This window comes from Apostichopus japonicus, chromosome 1, assembly GCF_037975245.1.
Source record: "Apostichopus japonicus isolate 1M-3 chromosome 1, ASM3797524v1, whole genome shotgun sequence".
NCBI lineage: Eukaryota > Metazoa > Echinodermata > Holothuroidea > Aspidochirotida > Stichopodidae > Apostichopus > Apostichopus japonicus.
In genome coordinates this window covers 6,113,279-6,130,470 of record NC_092561.1, presented here as the reverse complement: position 1 = coordinate 6,130,470, position 17,192 = coordinate 6,113,279, and the positions used below count along the sequence as shown (strand labels likewise).

General features: G+C 38.6%; 1 protein-coding gene and 1 long non-coding RNA gene across 7 annotated transcripts in view; one reads left to right on the top strand and one right to left on the bottom strand.

Annotated features, from left to right (window-relative positions):
• Positions 1-17,192, bottom strand: part of LOC139965405 (uncharacterized) — a 72,982-nt gene that overhangs the window by 26,810 nt on the left and 28,980 nt on the right. The window lies entirely within an intron of this gene.
• Positions 281-15,733, top strand: LOC139965359 (uncharacterized). Of its 6 annotated transcripts, none has more exons than XM_071967663.1 (11): positions 282-443; positions 1,365-1,494; positions 1,845-1,940; positions 2,697-2,846; positions 3,884-4,021; positions 4,578-4,703; positions 5,255-5,392; positions 6,920-6,985; positions 7,278-7,340; positions 9,935-10,051; positions 10,696-11,424. In XM_071967663.1, the coding sequence occupies exons 2-11, from the start codon at positions 1,485-1,487 to the stop codon at positions 11,421-11,423; spliced, it is 1,632 nt and encodes a 543-aa protein (XP_071823764.1). In that variant the 5' UTR covers positions 282-443; positions 1,365-1,484; the 3' UTR covers position 11,424. The 6 variants fall into 6 exon arrangements, with proteins under 6 accessions (XP_071823797.1, XP_071823764.1, XP_071823756.1 ...); XM_071967655.1 differs by having other exon boundaries at positions 1,360-1,494; XM_071967696.1 differs by lacking the exons at positions 9,935-10,051; positions 10,696-11,424 and adding an exon at positions 12,155-14,451 and having other exon boundaries at positions 281-443; positions 1,360-1,494.

Here is a 17,192-nt window from a genome sequence, read left to right as displayed (position 1 = left end):
TAAAAAATGACGAAAATTTGCTAGGTTTGCTAAACTGATGATCACCTTTGCGCATTTCTCTGACGGTGTTGCAACTAATTACCAATAACATTCACCACTTTGATAAAACTTTGTGCTGTAATACTGATGCAAGTGGAGCAAGACAGTCTTTAGATGAGTTTTTTATACCATCAACCGATGCTCTTTTTTCTTCTTCTCAAAGCTCCTTTAATTTTGTCACTGAATAGACCGCGAACTATTTAGTATTTGCGTCAATTGCCAACATTACACTATTCTATTTGGCGTTCCATAATGTTTATGTTTTTGCGGTAGAGTGTTTTCTGAAGGTACTGAAAACATCCAAATTTCTTTCCACTTTTAGACGGGAACGCCGTTACTAAACCGTTCATTATTCATACTGTAGATTGTGATAAGTTGCAATGATTACTATGGTCATAAGCTAGGTGAGTTATAACCTTGGATTTATTATCATTATTTTTGTTTACGAATGCAAGTTGTGATTAGTAACTTTTGGTATTAGCCTATTGCTATTATTACTATATTAGTATCGGTAAATAGGCTTAGGCATATAATTGTATACGCTGGCAGCAACTATAGTATGATGGCGCTCTCTGTGTTTCGCAGAACAGGTACATACCTGAACGTTGTGCAAAATACTAATAAGTTGTTAGTTGTAGGCCTATCTTGACTTGAGCAAACACTAATTTAATCCTCTTTCTTTTTTTTTTGCATCCAAGAAGAGGATGAAGAAGAATAGCCTAACTTGAAAGCCATCTATTCATTTCTGTTAAGACTAAAGCTTTGTTGCAGTTGCTATAGGCCTATTTGTATATATCGCTAATATATAACTAATTATTAGTAGGCCTAAAGTTAGGTCATTTGTAACTTCTTAGATTTTTTAGAAGCCAGACATGTTAACTTTAACTTGCATTCCAGTCATTAAATCAGACTATTCCATTCTAAAATCCACAACTGTTCCAAATATGACAGTTTCGTGTTTGTATTGTGTGCATCTCATATAAGAATCCAGTAGAACTAACTATGAGTGACACACTAATAGTTCAATGAGAAAGAAGATCAGGAATCAGAGCAGAAATTGTTAAGTTGTCATTAAAGCTGTTCTCAGTATTAGGTCATTGCTCTATGTTTTTTTCTCACTTGGAATGAATATTTCTCCATCTGACTTACAGATTAAATTTGGTTGCAGCCACTTGGCTATCTCAATGTTTCGATCATCTTATTTTATTTATAATACAGTAATACAACTGCCTGTTTTAATTTCTTAACTTCCTCTACCTTCTTGTCATAGTTTCACTTCTCCCACAATTTGGTTATGTTCTTTGTACATGTTTTCCCCAGAACAGGATATCATTTTACTATTGTACTGGTACCATCCAGGGAACAAGATACACTTACCTTATCATTTTCCAAGTGATTCTCTTCCTAAAGATTTGAACTGAAGTCTCAACAACTGTAGATTCATCATGATTTGGGGTAAGACTTTTTTTTCCCCCTTGTCTCTGAGTACTACCAAATACTTAATATTTGAGGCTATAAATCAAGAAACTCAATTACTGTAAATAGTCCATCTTTTGATAGAGGGGTGTTTGACTGTTAAACTATGAAGATTATGTACAGTATTTGTTCTGTTTCAATAGTATTCTTTGCCTTTCACCTTTTGACTATGCAAGGCAGTTGTCTGCACGTCACTTCGTTGCTTCCTTTAAAGTCCTCTAAAAGTTCCTCTCATCTCTCCATGGGGTGGCGGTTGCTGCATAAACAACAATTTGAATGATTCTGTAACTTGCACGAACCGTTAACATCTTACCCTTATCTCACTCCAGGTCTTGCTATAGGACCGGGTCAGATGTACTCTTGTGTCTTGGATGAAGAAGTTCACCTCTCGTTGGCTGCTCTTGACAGCCGACCAGACCATGATGGTAAGAAATAGTTATCTAGAACACCTACCTATTGTTGCACAGAGCTTCGATGTATATATATCTTTTAATTAGTTTTCTCCATGACTTGCACAATTAATAGATTATTACTGTAGCCTGTTGGTTTATTATCATACCAGCTTGTTAATGCAAGGCACTGTAGCAATGAGGTTTGTCTGAAATGTTGATATTTGTATACATTTGTATTACTTATGGCAAAATGATCAAGATGTCAATAATTGTATTGTAAGAGATGAAGGTAAATTCTGGTAGCAGACAATCCCTTATTATATTAAAGAGTTTCTTGTGCCTTACTCAAGATATGATAGACTGCACTTAACTTTATATTACGGACGCCTTAAACTGCTCCTGGAAGTTTATCACAGTTGGTGGTCTGTGTTTTCGTCTATATACAGATCTTTTCTTAGTTTTAGTTAAAACTTTCTTAGGCCAATCCTGTTGATTGATCTTTAAAACCTGAAACAGTCAAAATGTTTGCTTATTATTATTATTATACAAAATTTCTATTGCGCCTTATCCAATCAGAAATTGCTCTAAGGCGCTTTACAGTAAAATACATACAAACATGAAATACAAATTATATAAATCGATAATGTAAGGTATAAAAAGGGTAGAAAATTTGCTTAAAGCTATCAATGTTCTCTGTAGGTAGAATTTCATCAAAATGCAACTCGTTTGTAGAAATATTATTTTGGTCTGTGGAAAAATGATTGAAAAAGTATTCTGTTTCGTTTCCAGACGTGGGAAGCAAGTACTCTCAAGTGGTTTTGAAGACAAAGGATACAGAACAATTACTCTGCACCCTGGTCCATGGAACCATCTTTCAGCAGAGCTTGGATCTAAAACTGATGCCAAGAGAAAAAGTATCCTTCTCAGTTCAGGGATCGGGTGAGTAAAATATCCATTTTAGCAGCGATTTTTCATCGGATGGAATGACAAAATTACCTGAAAATGTTTCACCAAACGTATCAAATATGACTCAAAATGTAAGGCTACCATGGAGACATCCAGGTTCTCAAATATTTTCATAAGATAATATTTTTTGTTACCACTAATTCATGTTTCCAATTCATTCAGAATTTTTTTGCAGTTGAAACTTCACCAAGTTGATATTTACCTAGCAAATATATCCTCTGATGAAGTTTTCGACACAAATTGGAGAAAAAAAGGTAATTGAACAAAGGAAAACTGACAGGGATATTCTATCAGTAAACTTGGAAAGGGGGAAAATAAAATTTAGGGTATATTAACAGAATTCCAAATGATTAAACTCAGGATTACAGTGTCTGTGCTCTACTAAATAGCCTATCCAGCCTTACTTGTTGGGATTGGTTGAGGCAGAAATGGTAGATGTGGGTGTCCAAATTTTTAATTTGGTTGTCCAACCTATTTTGGGGCAACACAATGCCTGAGGCATCATTGCGATCGCAAAGCGATCGCCCCTCACTCCGGGGGTCAAGGGGCCCATCTGAGGGGCCCTTGGTGGAGTTAAGGGGCAATGCCCCCTTAGAAACTTTGCATTTTTGAGGTATCGAAGGGTAAAATGCAAGATGTTTAGTTAGTCAATATGAGATTTGATTGGTAAAATTATGGAATCCGAAACCAAACCAAAAAAACAATAATGACATGGTTGTCTCATTTCTGTAACTCTGTATATTTGTGTACTCTGTACTGAAAACTTGAGAAAACTTTGCACGGCCTCATATATTTTGGACGGCCTAAAGTCCTTCTCGGTGGTGATCCTAATACAGCCATTGCTTTGCCGGTGTACTAGTCAGAAACCAAAATTGGAAAAGATCAAAAAAGGAGAAAGAAAAATTAGCTCACTGAAGCGTTTGTTACCATGGTAACTCAGATAATTTATAAGTATTGCTAACCCGAATAACAAAAGAACATATATCTTCGTTTCTTAATACATTCTTTAGGTGTCGTCTACATCACCGGTTACTCTTTTAGTAGTCCCGATGGAGATTATATAGAGGACGAGGAAATGCCTTCAGCCCGTCGAGCCGTCGAACAGGAAGCCAGGTCAAGGGTCGAGCAGGAGGAAATCATCACAGCAGGTAATCCCAATAACTTTGCGCAGCCTTTGACTATCTGTGATTTCTCTCCCATCATCAATTCTTTGTTCATTCTGTTGTCATATTTTGTATCCTCAAATAGTCAATTTCTCACCATTTTCTTTTCTCTCCCTTCACCCTCCCCGCCCCCATCTGCTACACCTTTCATTTCCAGTATATTTTTTCCCAGCCTTCGAAAAGTTTCTAACTCCTATTTATTTCTTAAACATTTTCTCTACTGTTATCTGTTCCATTCTTTCTTTGAAATGGTCTTCTCTTTATTCTTGTTCTTCCTCCCAAACAAGTCCCAACATACTGTGTACCTCTTTATTATTCCTGTGTTGGAAGGGGAAAAAAATGCTAAAATTATAAAAAAGCTGATGTCAAATTGTTTTTTCTTCAGTTTAAAACGTAAACTGCAGTTGTGGTACTGTAGCTGCTTCTGATTACCTGAAACCTACTCTTCATGTTTGCTGCCATCTGTTTCCATATTTATGTTAATATCACATATTAATTTTCTTTTTCTTTTTTAACTTCCATTTGTTTTTCACTCCTTCAGGAGTATCTGTGAACATCAAAGACGAGCCACATGACTCGATCCAGGAAGATTCATTTCAGGTCCAAGAGTCGACCCCTGGAAGTCGGACAGAGCCGTCGACTCAACCTGGCAACAATAGGATTGATGGTGCATATGGTTTTTAATCACTCATAATCGAAACCTTGACTGCCATGATACTTTGACATATCAAGACAAATATTCTACCTGAATTCATCCTTTAATAGACTTGAGATGATCTTTTCTGTTAACAGCAAAATATTAATTGATTTTAGACTCAGTAATAGTTGCTCTCTTACTGGAGATGACACATTCAAAAATACACAGTTTATTGCCGGCTAAACTAAAAAAAGTATTGCTTGAAATATAAAATTCTAATAAAATATGTTTTGTTTTGGTAAGAAGTTGTACTTACCGATCAGTTCATGGATCAACCGCAGGATTTGTTCACTTATAACCCATGAAAGGTCATCTGTGATTTGGCAAGAAAGTCAGCTTTTAGTTCATTACTAAAAAGTATATTGCGTATATTTCACATAAATTTGAAGTAGTTAATTCATTACATAAAAAAAAAAGAAAAAAATGGAAAAAAGAAAAAAACGAAAAAAGAAAGTTGCAGTCATTAACAAAAGAAGCCAAACTTTCTAATGGTAAGATATTTATTTCTGGCATATTTTCAGTATCCGCTCCGATGGATGAGGAAGAAACCACACATCCTGTGGCAACAATCTCAGAGAAGGAGTCCGACTTCCTGGAGAAAGCCGGGACCAGTAGCTCCGGCTGGCAAGATTCAAGGATCCCGTTGTACGGCACGGAAGGTAGGCCGGATAACTGCTAAGGGGGCATTGTGGTCAAGTGGTTAAGGCAGTGGACTGATGATCCAAGGATTACAGGTTCGAGCCCTGGCCAGATCATTGCGTTGTGTCCTTGGGCAAGGCACTTTATCTCCATTGCCTCTCTTCACCCAGGTGTATAAAAAAATGGGGACTTGTGAGGTAACTTGTAAATATAGTTGCGTGCGCCGGTTTGTGGCTGCACCCTATGGGAAGTCCCCCAGGGGACACGTGATTGTGGTGCACTGCCAAAGCGCTACGATCTTGATGTAGCAGCGCTATATAAGTGTCTAATATGTATGTATGTTTGTATGTATGTGTGTATGTATGTATGTACAAACATTCCATTTTCCTATGTCAATTCTAGCCATGTTAACATTTACAGAAAATGATTGCCAAATGTAGGGCTTACCTTATTTGTTTGTTGAAAGAGGGGGCCAGGGAAGGTAGGGGAGGAGGGTAAGGGGTAGGGGCACTGCACCCCTCCTACCCTTTGAAGAAAATTTAGGATATTAAAAGAGGGCTACGTTGCTTTTTCCAACAAGCCCGTGGAGCTAATATCTGGCCATCAATCATAATTGTGGGTTGAAAAACGATAATATCATGCTTCCAAAATGGTCGTGTATAAATGATGCGTACTGCTTGTGTACTGTTTTTAGTCACAAATACCTTCAAAGTTTTATCTTTGTTTTGGAAAAAAATTGTGACAATCCTGGCACAAATGGTAAACCTAGAGAAACAGGAATGGCAACTCTAAGTTGCAAGAAATCCAGGGTTCCCTTCAAAGAGCAAAGAAGGTAGATCGGGACACTGTGATGAGTATATCCGTTCTGATTGCCCTTTGCAAAATGCCATCCAACTTAATATTGTAATTGCAAATTGGGAGAAGAGACAAGTGGGAGAAGTGGGAGAAACAAGAATTACAGATCTGTTCCCTTCAGCACAGAAGGTTGTTGGTTCACCTGGGAGAAACATTCCAATTTTGTGATATCACTATGATTAATATATATATTTCCATGTTTGATATTATGAAATGTGTGTGGGACAAGCCCCCCCCCCCCCACCATGTGACAATGACTCCAGCATTGCAAGGATTCTAGGAGCTGTCGGGGATTGCTGTGACAAACATGAAATTGGTATTTTAATATGAACAATATATCCACATTTGGAATTACAAAGTGTGTGGGCCATGGCACACTGTGAGGGAACAAGTAGGGCAAACAGCTTCATGTGATAAGACTGATGCATTCCCTTGTATACCATAAGAAGGCAGGTGGTACACTGTTACAAAGATTCCTTTGTAGTTTCCATATCAGAAGTATATTTCTAAAGTGCAAATTGTGAAACTTGTTTGCTGTTGTTAGATTTGACTGGGATTAAAATGGCAAGGCCTGTGACATTTAAACCTATAACAGTACGGCTGTTTCATCACATGATAAGCTGTGTATCGTGGTTTTCTTTTTTATCTCTTCATTTTTTTCCCTTCATTTTCTTCGGTTTTTATGTGTTCAGAAGCAGGGGTATATCCTCAAGCGTCAAACAGTCAGAGAACAGGCACAAACTTGGATGATTCTCATGGTAAGTGATACGATTCGTTAATGGTAGTGTCAGCGTTTTGAAGCTGTGAACATCTTCTGAACAATTCCATGCCTCTTTGAGATTTAACTGTAATTTAACTATTCGATTTCATGTGGCCAGGGAGGGGGAAAGAGGGGTTGTGAGGTACGATGGGTGATGGAAGGGCAGGCATTTTGATTTACTGAACTCCGCTGGTGATGTATGTGTGTGTGTGTATATGTGTGTGTGCATGTCTTTAATTTTATGTAACGTCAAGGTTTGTAAACATTATAAAATTGTGTTTTTTTTTCAGAACAACCAATTTTCCATCAAGTCACTCATGGTCATGAAGAAGTACCAAAGACTAGTTCTTCAAGTGAGATTCATTTCCTTTGTTTTACACATGCTCCTGTTCCTCTCTATCTATCCATGTTCCTCTCTATCTATCCATGCTCTATCCATGCTCTATCTATCCATGTTCCTCTCTATCTATCCATGTTCCTCTCTATCTATCCATGCTCCTGTTCCTCTCTATCTATCCTGCTCCATGTTCCTCTCTATCTATCTGTCTGTCTGTCTGTCTGTCTGTCTGTCTGCATCTATCCATGCTCTATCATCAGAGCAGAGCATCAGAGCATCTATCTCAGAGCATCTATCTCAGAGCATCTATCTCAGAGCATCTATCCATGCTCTATCCATGCTCTATCTATCCATGTTCCTCTCTATCTATCCATGTTCCTCTCTATCTATCCATGCTCCTGTTCCTCTCTATCTATCCTGCTCCATGTTCCTCTCTATCTATCTATCTATCTATCTGTCTGTCTGTCTGTCTGTCTGTCTGTCTGTCTGTCTGGGGGTAACAGCCTTGCCTAAAGGGATGGGAAAAATAGGGAAAGGTTTTAAAATATCTAAATACAGAGCAAGTAAAAAGAAACACATTGATACAAACTCCGATCTTGATAGCATGTTCTGTTAGTACTGGGGTTAATAAAGTATTGGAACGTAGGCCCTATTCATTTTATTTCATTTTATTTTGAGTTATACAATGCGCAATGATTGATGATGTCACACATTGACAACACACCAGACAGTCGTTCTTTCTTCATCCTCTTCTCCACTGACGCAATAAGCACCCCCGCTTATCTCCAAGTCGGAGGTTAATCTTGATTAAAATTACTTGATTACATACCTAGTTTTGCATAACAATAGCATTCTGTCAACACTGGGTTTATGTCAAATGTTTAAGAAACTTTCTTCTTCTTTTCACAAGCCCTTTAATACATTATTTTTAAAAACTCCCAGACTTTTTTTGTCCCTTAAGAATAGTTTTCAGGGGCTGGAAATTGTCATGACAAATTTAAAGGTCAAACAACATCTGATTAACTTCAGACGATAGGGCTGTAATTAAAGTAAGAATTCTGTCGTAGTCGTTGTTATACTAAGGCATGCAGCACGGGTCACATATTTAAGAAGACTTTCGACATTTAGACATTTCTGACAGTAATTAAATTCAAGTTGTATCACAAAGAGGTAAAGCAGTAACTGTAAGCCATAAACAGCAACAGACTGGGAACGGTGGTCGTTAAATGATTGTTCTCTCCGAGAAAAGTTCCTCCCATCCTTGATCCTATAAGCAAGTCAAAGTTGTCAGCAAAGTTTTATTTTGTTGGTAAAACAGATCGGTTTATCACTTTAGAAAATGTTCACAAATAGCATACATGCATCTATTCCTAGGCGGGGAGGGGTGGGATCCGGTACCAAGAAATTAGGAAGCAGAAAACAGCCGGCAGAGAGTTGTAACGAGTTACCTTAGTTTGAGGTCCATGTCGAGTCACAACCAGTAATTTCTTCCTGACTTATGTTGAGTCGTTGAATCAAGTCACGTACAAACTTTTACGAGGAAAGGGTCACAAATATTTTCTCGAGCCTTTTCATTTTTTGAGGAAACGAGTGGATGAAGTCATTACTTGTGATGACTTACACTAACGTTTAGCTGCTTTGCTACAGTCGCGTTTTTTTTTTTATCTCATTCCAATCGTCAGCCATCAGTGCCAAGAAGTTCCGCGACATATATTTACGTGTGATTTTTATTTTTTTAAATTTTTCTTTGGGGGCATTTATTTGCGTCGTATCTCTGCTGAAACTTTGCTATTAAGGTGAGTTACTTTAAAATTCTGAATCTTAAATGGAAGTGTTTTTTTTTTTTCAAACTAGTTTGTGAACTTTTTCATTCAATAATAGTGACTTGAATAACAAAAATTACTGGTGACTCAGCTTGGGCTCAAAAGTGCATGGACTCGTTACAACTGTGTGCTCACATGACTATTATCCCAACTTGATTTGGATTACCAAAGAAAATAATTAATTCAATCATTGTTCAAAGTTCATAACATTTACCTTGGACTAATCCAATTTTCGAGATTGCCAGTCAAATCACATTAGAATGTTGAGTATCAAATCAACTTTATAAAGTACACTCAAGTTAAACTCTCATTTGGTAGTGAAAGGCAGAAAGATGTCTTAAAAGGTCTTTTGCAAGCTTCCCCTTTGAAGGTTACACATTTCACTGGGGGTTAACACATCCTGTATTTCATATATCTTTTGTATAATAAACTTTTGTCTGGTGTGCCAAAAAGTCAAAATTGTGTGATAGTTTCTTAAGCTCAGCAGCTAACCTTAGATAGATAGATATATTTTTAAAGCCAATCATATAAAATACAATGGAAATTGGTTGATAACAAGAGCTCAAAACATTAAAAATTGTAAACAACATATAAGACGTAAATTAATAATATTGGTTTGATATTTTCCTGTTTTAGACTTATAAGCAATCTCAAAATGTCAATAGGGATTTTATAATTACTTTGTTCAAAGAAAGAATAATTTTGTTTGTAGCAAAATATGTGTTAAAAGTATTAAAAGAAAAATATCCATCCATGGTGATACCTTTTGGTGTATTTGTTTTCCCAGGGGCTAAAAGGAACCACAACCCTGATAGAGATGATTCCAGCTCTGATGATGATCTCTCTCAGAAAAGGTTTTGCACAACAGCATCTTCGTCCTTACCATCGCCTCCAGCCACTTCATGTGAGTTTGCATGATGTAATTATGTCTAAGCACCACTCTCAAGAGGTGTGTGATCTCCAAATTGGGAGAAAAAAAGGAAGGGAGAGGGGAGATGGGGGAAGTGAGAATGGAGAGCGAAAATTAATGTGCATTGGAGAAACTAGGACATAAGATTAATTGGAGCAAAATGGTGGGTAGCAGGGAAGTTCTTTAAAAGCAGGCAAATGATTTGAAAGCATTGCGTGTGGAGAGGCAAGGTATTATAATGTACAAGCTTTATATGCATTGCCTGGCAGATGAAATAGATATAATGACGTGATGCCGATTATGCAACGGTCGAATTGCTATCAACGTTGTCCACGAGAAATCGTGATGAGGGAGGCATACAATAAAGTTTGATGGTTGGTTTAAAAGAGAAGAAGAACAACAAAAAACACCTGATTATGGGGCAAAATTTTTACCAGGAAATAGGATAGAAGAGAGTTGGATGGTTGACTCCCAAAATAAATAAACAGACTGTTGGACTGGCATCATAGAAATTAGAGGGGGGGGGGTGGGGGGAGGGGTTGAGATAAAGATAAAAACCAATGGGTGTATCTTTTATCAATTGAAGAATGTCAAGAATATCATAACGATTATAATAACCTTTTATTTCTACACAACAGGGACGTCAGGAAGTTCACTGCCCGTCACAGAATTGACGGTCGTCTCGGTACCGTCTCTCTCTGCGGCCAGCTCTTCGGTATGTTCCGTACCCGTTCTCCATCGATCGCCGAGACCGCTCGACGCCGTCTCTCGTCCGTCGGAAACTCTGCAGGTCGGTCAGCAGATGAAGGAATTCCAGTGTTCGCTTCTCTCGGCCATAGCGGATCTGACCTCGAAAGTAGACCAGGTGGAGTGCGGCCTCTTGGGAAGGGTCGCCAATTTAGAACACTCCGTCGGAAGATTTACGAACGCGATCATGAAGGCAAACACCTCCGGCGAGAGTTCGCAGAAGGTCTCCAACGGACCGATCTGTTTCAACAACTTGGACGGTTCCGCGACCATCGGCAATGAGAACTGTCGGTTAGCGGTCAAGAAGACTGATCTACAGTCCATATTCTCGAAGAGTCTTACCGGAAAGGATTACGTGTTGAAACTGATGTCGCTGTGCTTCGAGAGCCACGAGCTAGCCTCCACCAACTATTGCGGCGGACGTACCATCTGCGGTTCGAGCATCAAAATGAAAGGCGCCCTGAAGGATAACGTCAAGTTCAAGGCGATCCTGGCCCAGGCTGAGAAAGACTTTCCTAATTGCACTACAGGACACTCCTTTAAAGTTATTAAAAATGCAGTGAATAATAAATGTAGGAAGATGGATGCCAAACGTTTAAGTCTCACCTCAGCTACTTAGACGTATAGATTTGAATAAAGACGGAAATATTGTATTCATTATTCAGATGGGTCATAAGACTTGTTGATGATATCGCTTACGAAAAACAAAAGGGAACAGTTTTCTCGGAGTAATTTAATGGTACGATCTACACCAGTATGTCATTGTTTCACTCAAATTTTATTCTTGATCATCTCATATTGTTAGCGTACTTTTAGGAAATGAAACTTTTTAAAGTTTTATTTTCTGGATTTTTCTATTCTACTTAGATGATTATTTTTACTCTTAAAGTTTGTATAGTCTACAGTGTATATTTAGGTCAAAACTGTTAATACATTGGAGAAATATTAATATGTTTTGTTTTGTGTTATGTTTTGTGTCAGCAGGCCCAAATATATATGCCCACTAATCCAGAAACATGATGGCTGATCTAATTATACTTACTTGTGTCACTGCTATTAATGGTGACAAATTTTATACTTTTGGACATTGTCAGATAAAATCTCATGTGAGTTGGAGTGTGTGGGATAGGGGGGGGGGGTGGGTGAATACTAGAGAGTGACCTAATGGATTGTAAAGAACACAACACACTGAATAATATATTGCAAATAGACTGTATTCTTGAAGGGAGATGAGGTTATTTTTTTTGGGGGGGGGGGGTATGGGGGTAGTGGTAAAATAAAATTCACATAGATGGTCTGCGTGGTACATGTGTAGACTCACGATGTTCTTGACTGGTGTTCTCTCTGCAGATGCTGGCCTCGAACACCAGTCAAGATATCCCGGAGTTGCCGAGCAATTAACCACTGCCGTGAACAGACCATCGCTCGGCTACAATGCAACTTTCACAGAGGAGACCCGTCAAAAGAATTTTACGAACAATCAGGAACTTCATATCCAAACGGCGCAAACTTCCGAGCCTCTGGCTCGTGTCACCGAAGAAGTGGGAACTGTCGTAGATAGTCTCTACTGTTGTCACATTTGCGGCGTCGGTTTCCCCATGCCGTCCGAAGTCGAATCGCACTTAGAGACACATTCCGGAAGTGTCCAACGCAAAGCAAAACAGTGCAGGTTCTGCGGCAAACTGCTCGCTCACGGAGGACGACTTCGTCACGAGCGAATCCACACGGGAGAAAAGCCGTATAGTTGCAGGATCTGTCACAAATCTTTCAACGATCCCAGTAATATGAAGAGACATGCCCGCATAGTACATCCAAACGAGCAGATATGATAGCGACGGCCAGGGCCGCCCGGTCGACTCACTTGGGGGGGTGAGGGGCATGGCTGGGCTGTACCTAAATTTTGTGGCCCCAACTGGAATTAAAACAACAGAGGCATTCATTAACATCCAGGAACTGTGTCTAAATTTTTAATACAGTTTGGTGGGCAGTTGACATGTGTTTAGTATACTGTCTATGTGCACAGTGAGAAGCATTGTAAAGATTCTCGGCCTTTAAAGACTCAAAGTTTGATGTATACAATTTCGTGATGCTGTACAATGTAATCAGGAATGTAACATGAAACCATAACAGATTTTTTTTTAACCTTTTACTGGAAGGGTTTGACTGAAGCCTCTCATAGTGTCCCATAGATTTGGGACCCTGGCCCTGGGCTGGCATTATGGTAAAAAGTTGGCTCTGGCTACAGTGCATGTGATTAAATGGTACACGGACAGACAAACAAATGAACCAATTTGAGAACACGAGACTCTTGGGAAAGATTGATATGCGCCAAAAAAAATATATATATCTAATGTTGTCAATATTATAGCACCATTTTGTATCTAAGCATCCTCCATTTTACCAACCTTTCTCCAAAGGGGAAGGGTAGGCCCTCCCCTGGATGACTTACCATCAAAGATATCCACCCACCCACCTAGTACCAAGAAGGTAGATTGCATCCCTGCTGATGCAAAACACAAATGAACCAATGTAACAATTGTGTATGAAGACACACATTTAACCAATGTATAGCCCACACTGTCTTTGAATGACTTGTAGCAAACATATATGGACCAAATGTAGCTATATCAAAGGGCATCTTTAAGTCATTTTGTATGCCACATGTTGGGGTAATGTTTCTTTGTTTGTTTTGCCGGTGCCTTTCAATCACAAGGTCCCCGGTTCGAGTCACTCCCAGATTAAAGGCATTGAAGACTCGCCCCAAACCGCGTGCGGCCATCTGAAAAAGTTAACTTTCCGTTGCTTGCAAGTGACGTTTTGTTTGTGTCGCTACAAAATGCAGACAGTAATGAAACGTGATACCTTAATTGTTATCTTTAGCTGGACCTGAGATGTCATTCGCTGTATGGTTTGTACACTGTGATGTGGGTATGTACACTAGTGTCTAATTACCGACGGTAGCAAGCTGTGTGTGGTTTTTTTCTGGGATCGATGGGGGTGTTTAACACTTCTGTTACACCTCATTCGAAACTAGGTCAAATTACCAGCATTAGACGTTTCTTTTTGCGCGAGTCTTCACACCCTTTAATGTATGTCGTCCAGTTACAGAGTTATTGACAATTCATAATCATGGACGTTAAATATGAATGTATGAGACTGACTTCGGTCAGCTTGCGGCTTTGATAAGCCAATGAGGCAGAGTTCCAGCTTGCCGGAGGATCTAAAATACGTACATACATATACACGTTTTAGTGCTATGTTTATGTAAATGACCGTTCACATTTTAGAGATTTTTCTGTTTTCAAGAATTGTTATATATCCTTTAAGCATTCATATATCTTATTATTTTTTTTTTTTTTGAAACAGACGTGCAATCATTCTTTGTGTCTTGAAAGTTATGAGCAATATCTAAAAATTAATAAGTAATGGTATAGAGTCATGTTTCAAGCTACATACTGCTTATCATACAGGTAGAGCCACAACATTATTTTATTGATTAGTGATAAAGTTCCTACACTTTCGTCAATTCAGTGACTTCAGGGAGTCACTCCATTAATATCTAATCTGTGAAAGAATTTTTGTTTTAAATCTCTTCCTTTTAAGAAGAATTGGCACATTAAGAAATAATTACCAGCTGTTAAATAAGATGTCTTTATGTTATTAAAATAAAAAGAAATTAACAAATAAATTTGTTTTTTTTCTGTCCAACTAGATGTACAGTAAAATAAGATAATCTAGTCTTAGTAATAATGCTTTTACACAGATAGAATTTTAAGTGTAATGGGGTGTACTTGAAGGAAGGTGCATGGGGAGGGAGGGGGAGGGTGGAGATACTCTGTACCCACCCCCTGGATACAAACAAAGTTACAGAAAAAACCAGGCAGAAAGTAGAAAGCAAAAGGAATGGTTTTGATTTTTTGACAAGGGGGGGGGAGGGGGATAGTCCTGGGGTCAATGTGGGCCCTAGGAAACTGGGAAAGTATGTGATAAAGAATAGCGTTTTCTCACGTTTACAATATGTGAAACGAAAAATGAAGACCTGAAGTGTGACAAATAGGGGGGGAGTTGGTGACATAATTGTGGGAGGGGATTTACACCTTTACTCTTGACCCTAGTCAGAGAGCTTCAAAGATGAGTTTGCAGAGAAAATTGGACTTTCTTTTCAACAGTTTTTTTTCATTGACATGGAACTCTGTTTTGTCATTATATTTCACTTGCAGGTGGTGTCTACACTAGAAATTACCATGTGGTTAACACTAGGGACCAGTTTTCAGACTTGCCACAAGTCTCAGCTCATCACAAGATTAGTAACCAGGATCAAAACTGTCCAAACAGGAAGAAAGCTGCCATCTGTCGTTACTGTCGCGCCACCTTCAGTTGCCACGAACTGAAGAGGACGCACGAAGCTACCCACACAGACTACAAGGCTTACCAGTGCCTGTATTGCATAAAATCATTCAAATCTCACGGCCACCGTGAACAGCACGAGAGAATTCACACTGGCGTGAAGCCCTACAAATGTCGAATCTGTTCGAAAGGGTTCACCCAGTCTGGGGACAGAAACCGCCACGAGCGGATACATACAGTCCGAAAGACATTCCAGTGTAAATGTTGCACGAAATCTTTCAGGAGCTTCAAGTACCTCATCGTTCACGAGAGAAGTAAACACGGTTTGATCGGTAGCAATGACTCTAGGGACCTGGTAAATGTCAGTAGCAATGATTCTAGGGACCTGGTAAATGAAAACGACGGACAACCTCTCATGCCGAGATAGGGAACCTTGAAACATCTTTTGGGCTTTTCTTGATCTTCAAAAAGCTCTTAACCTAAGAGATATGAACCTGGCCGAGTGTGAGCCCAATTTTCGAATTTTTTGAATGACTCGTATAAAGTACCAACTGCAAAACAAGGCAAACAATAATGTAAAGTGTGTATTGAACTTTGTTTTTATTGACTTAATTTATTTCTTACAAAGAAATATAATGTAACATAGCACAACTCTTCCTTCAAGTGGTTTGAAGAGACAAAAATATTTAAAAAAAGGAGATGTATTAATGTAGTCAATTGTTTACAAAATATTAAAACTTTCATCAGTTTATACACAAACTTGTTGAACATTTGGTTTTTATCATTTATCTTTCATTTGTCTTTGTCAATGAAATTTCTTAAGACGCACTCTAACGAGTGTTGGCTCAGTGGTTAACGCCGGTGCCTTTCAATCATAAGGTCGTGAGTTCCTAGTCACTCCAAGATTAATGTATGTCGTCCAGTTACAGAGTTGTCGACAAATGACAATTCATAATCATGGACGTTAAATATGAATCTAAGAGACTGACTTGGGTCAGCTTGCGGCTTTGATAAGCCAATGATGGCTTCTTCGCGAGTTCCTGCTTGCAGGAGGATCTAAAATACATCCATACATACACATGCCTAGCCTCTAGACTCTTGCTGTTGAAGACAGAGTTACAAAACAGCCTCCAGCAGAATGTTTTCAACTATAAACATCCAGTTTGCCATTTATCTGCCTCTGTGAAACCATCCATCGTTTCAGAGTGTCAAAAGCTCTGCTTTGCAGATGAAAACATTTTACTGCATCCCTGTTATTCCATTCCCCAGGCTACATTCACTTTATCCAGCTAATCCAGATCTAGGAACTGAAACATAAGTGTCCTATTTTTGTTCAACTCTTGAAATAGATAATAACATAAAGGAAACTACAAGAGACAAGCGAGGTCATTTTACTTAAATTTCAAAACAAAACAAAAGTCTTGTAAGCTTTTCAACTAGTTCCTACTTTTGTTTGCTTAAAGAAAAACTCAGTAAAAAGTCTTTAATGAAAAAACAAAAGAAAAACAACTTCACGAATGTCAAGCTTTGTGTCATCATCCGCCCATCAGAAACGTGGTTAACCCGATGATGACATCATTCTGAGATCTTAATGATGTCATCATACGTCCATCAGAAATATGGATAACCCTATGATGACATCATTATTAGATCTTTATGATGTCATCATTCCTCCATCTTTGACCTAGATAACAAGATGATGACATCATTCTTAGAACTTTATGATGTCATCCCTCAATAATTGAACTCGATAACTCGATGATGACATCATTCTGAGATCTTAATGATGTCATCATCCATCCATCACTGACCTGGATAACCTGATGATGACATCATTCTGAGATCTTTATGATGTCATCATCCATCCATCACTGACCTGGATAACCTGATGATGACATCATTCTGAGATCTTTATGATGTCATCATCCATCCATCACTGACCTGGATAACCTGATGATGACATCATTCTGAGATCTTTATGATGTCATCATCCATCCATCACTGACCTGGATAACCTGATGATGACATCATTCTGAGATCT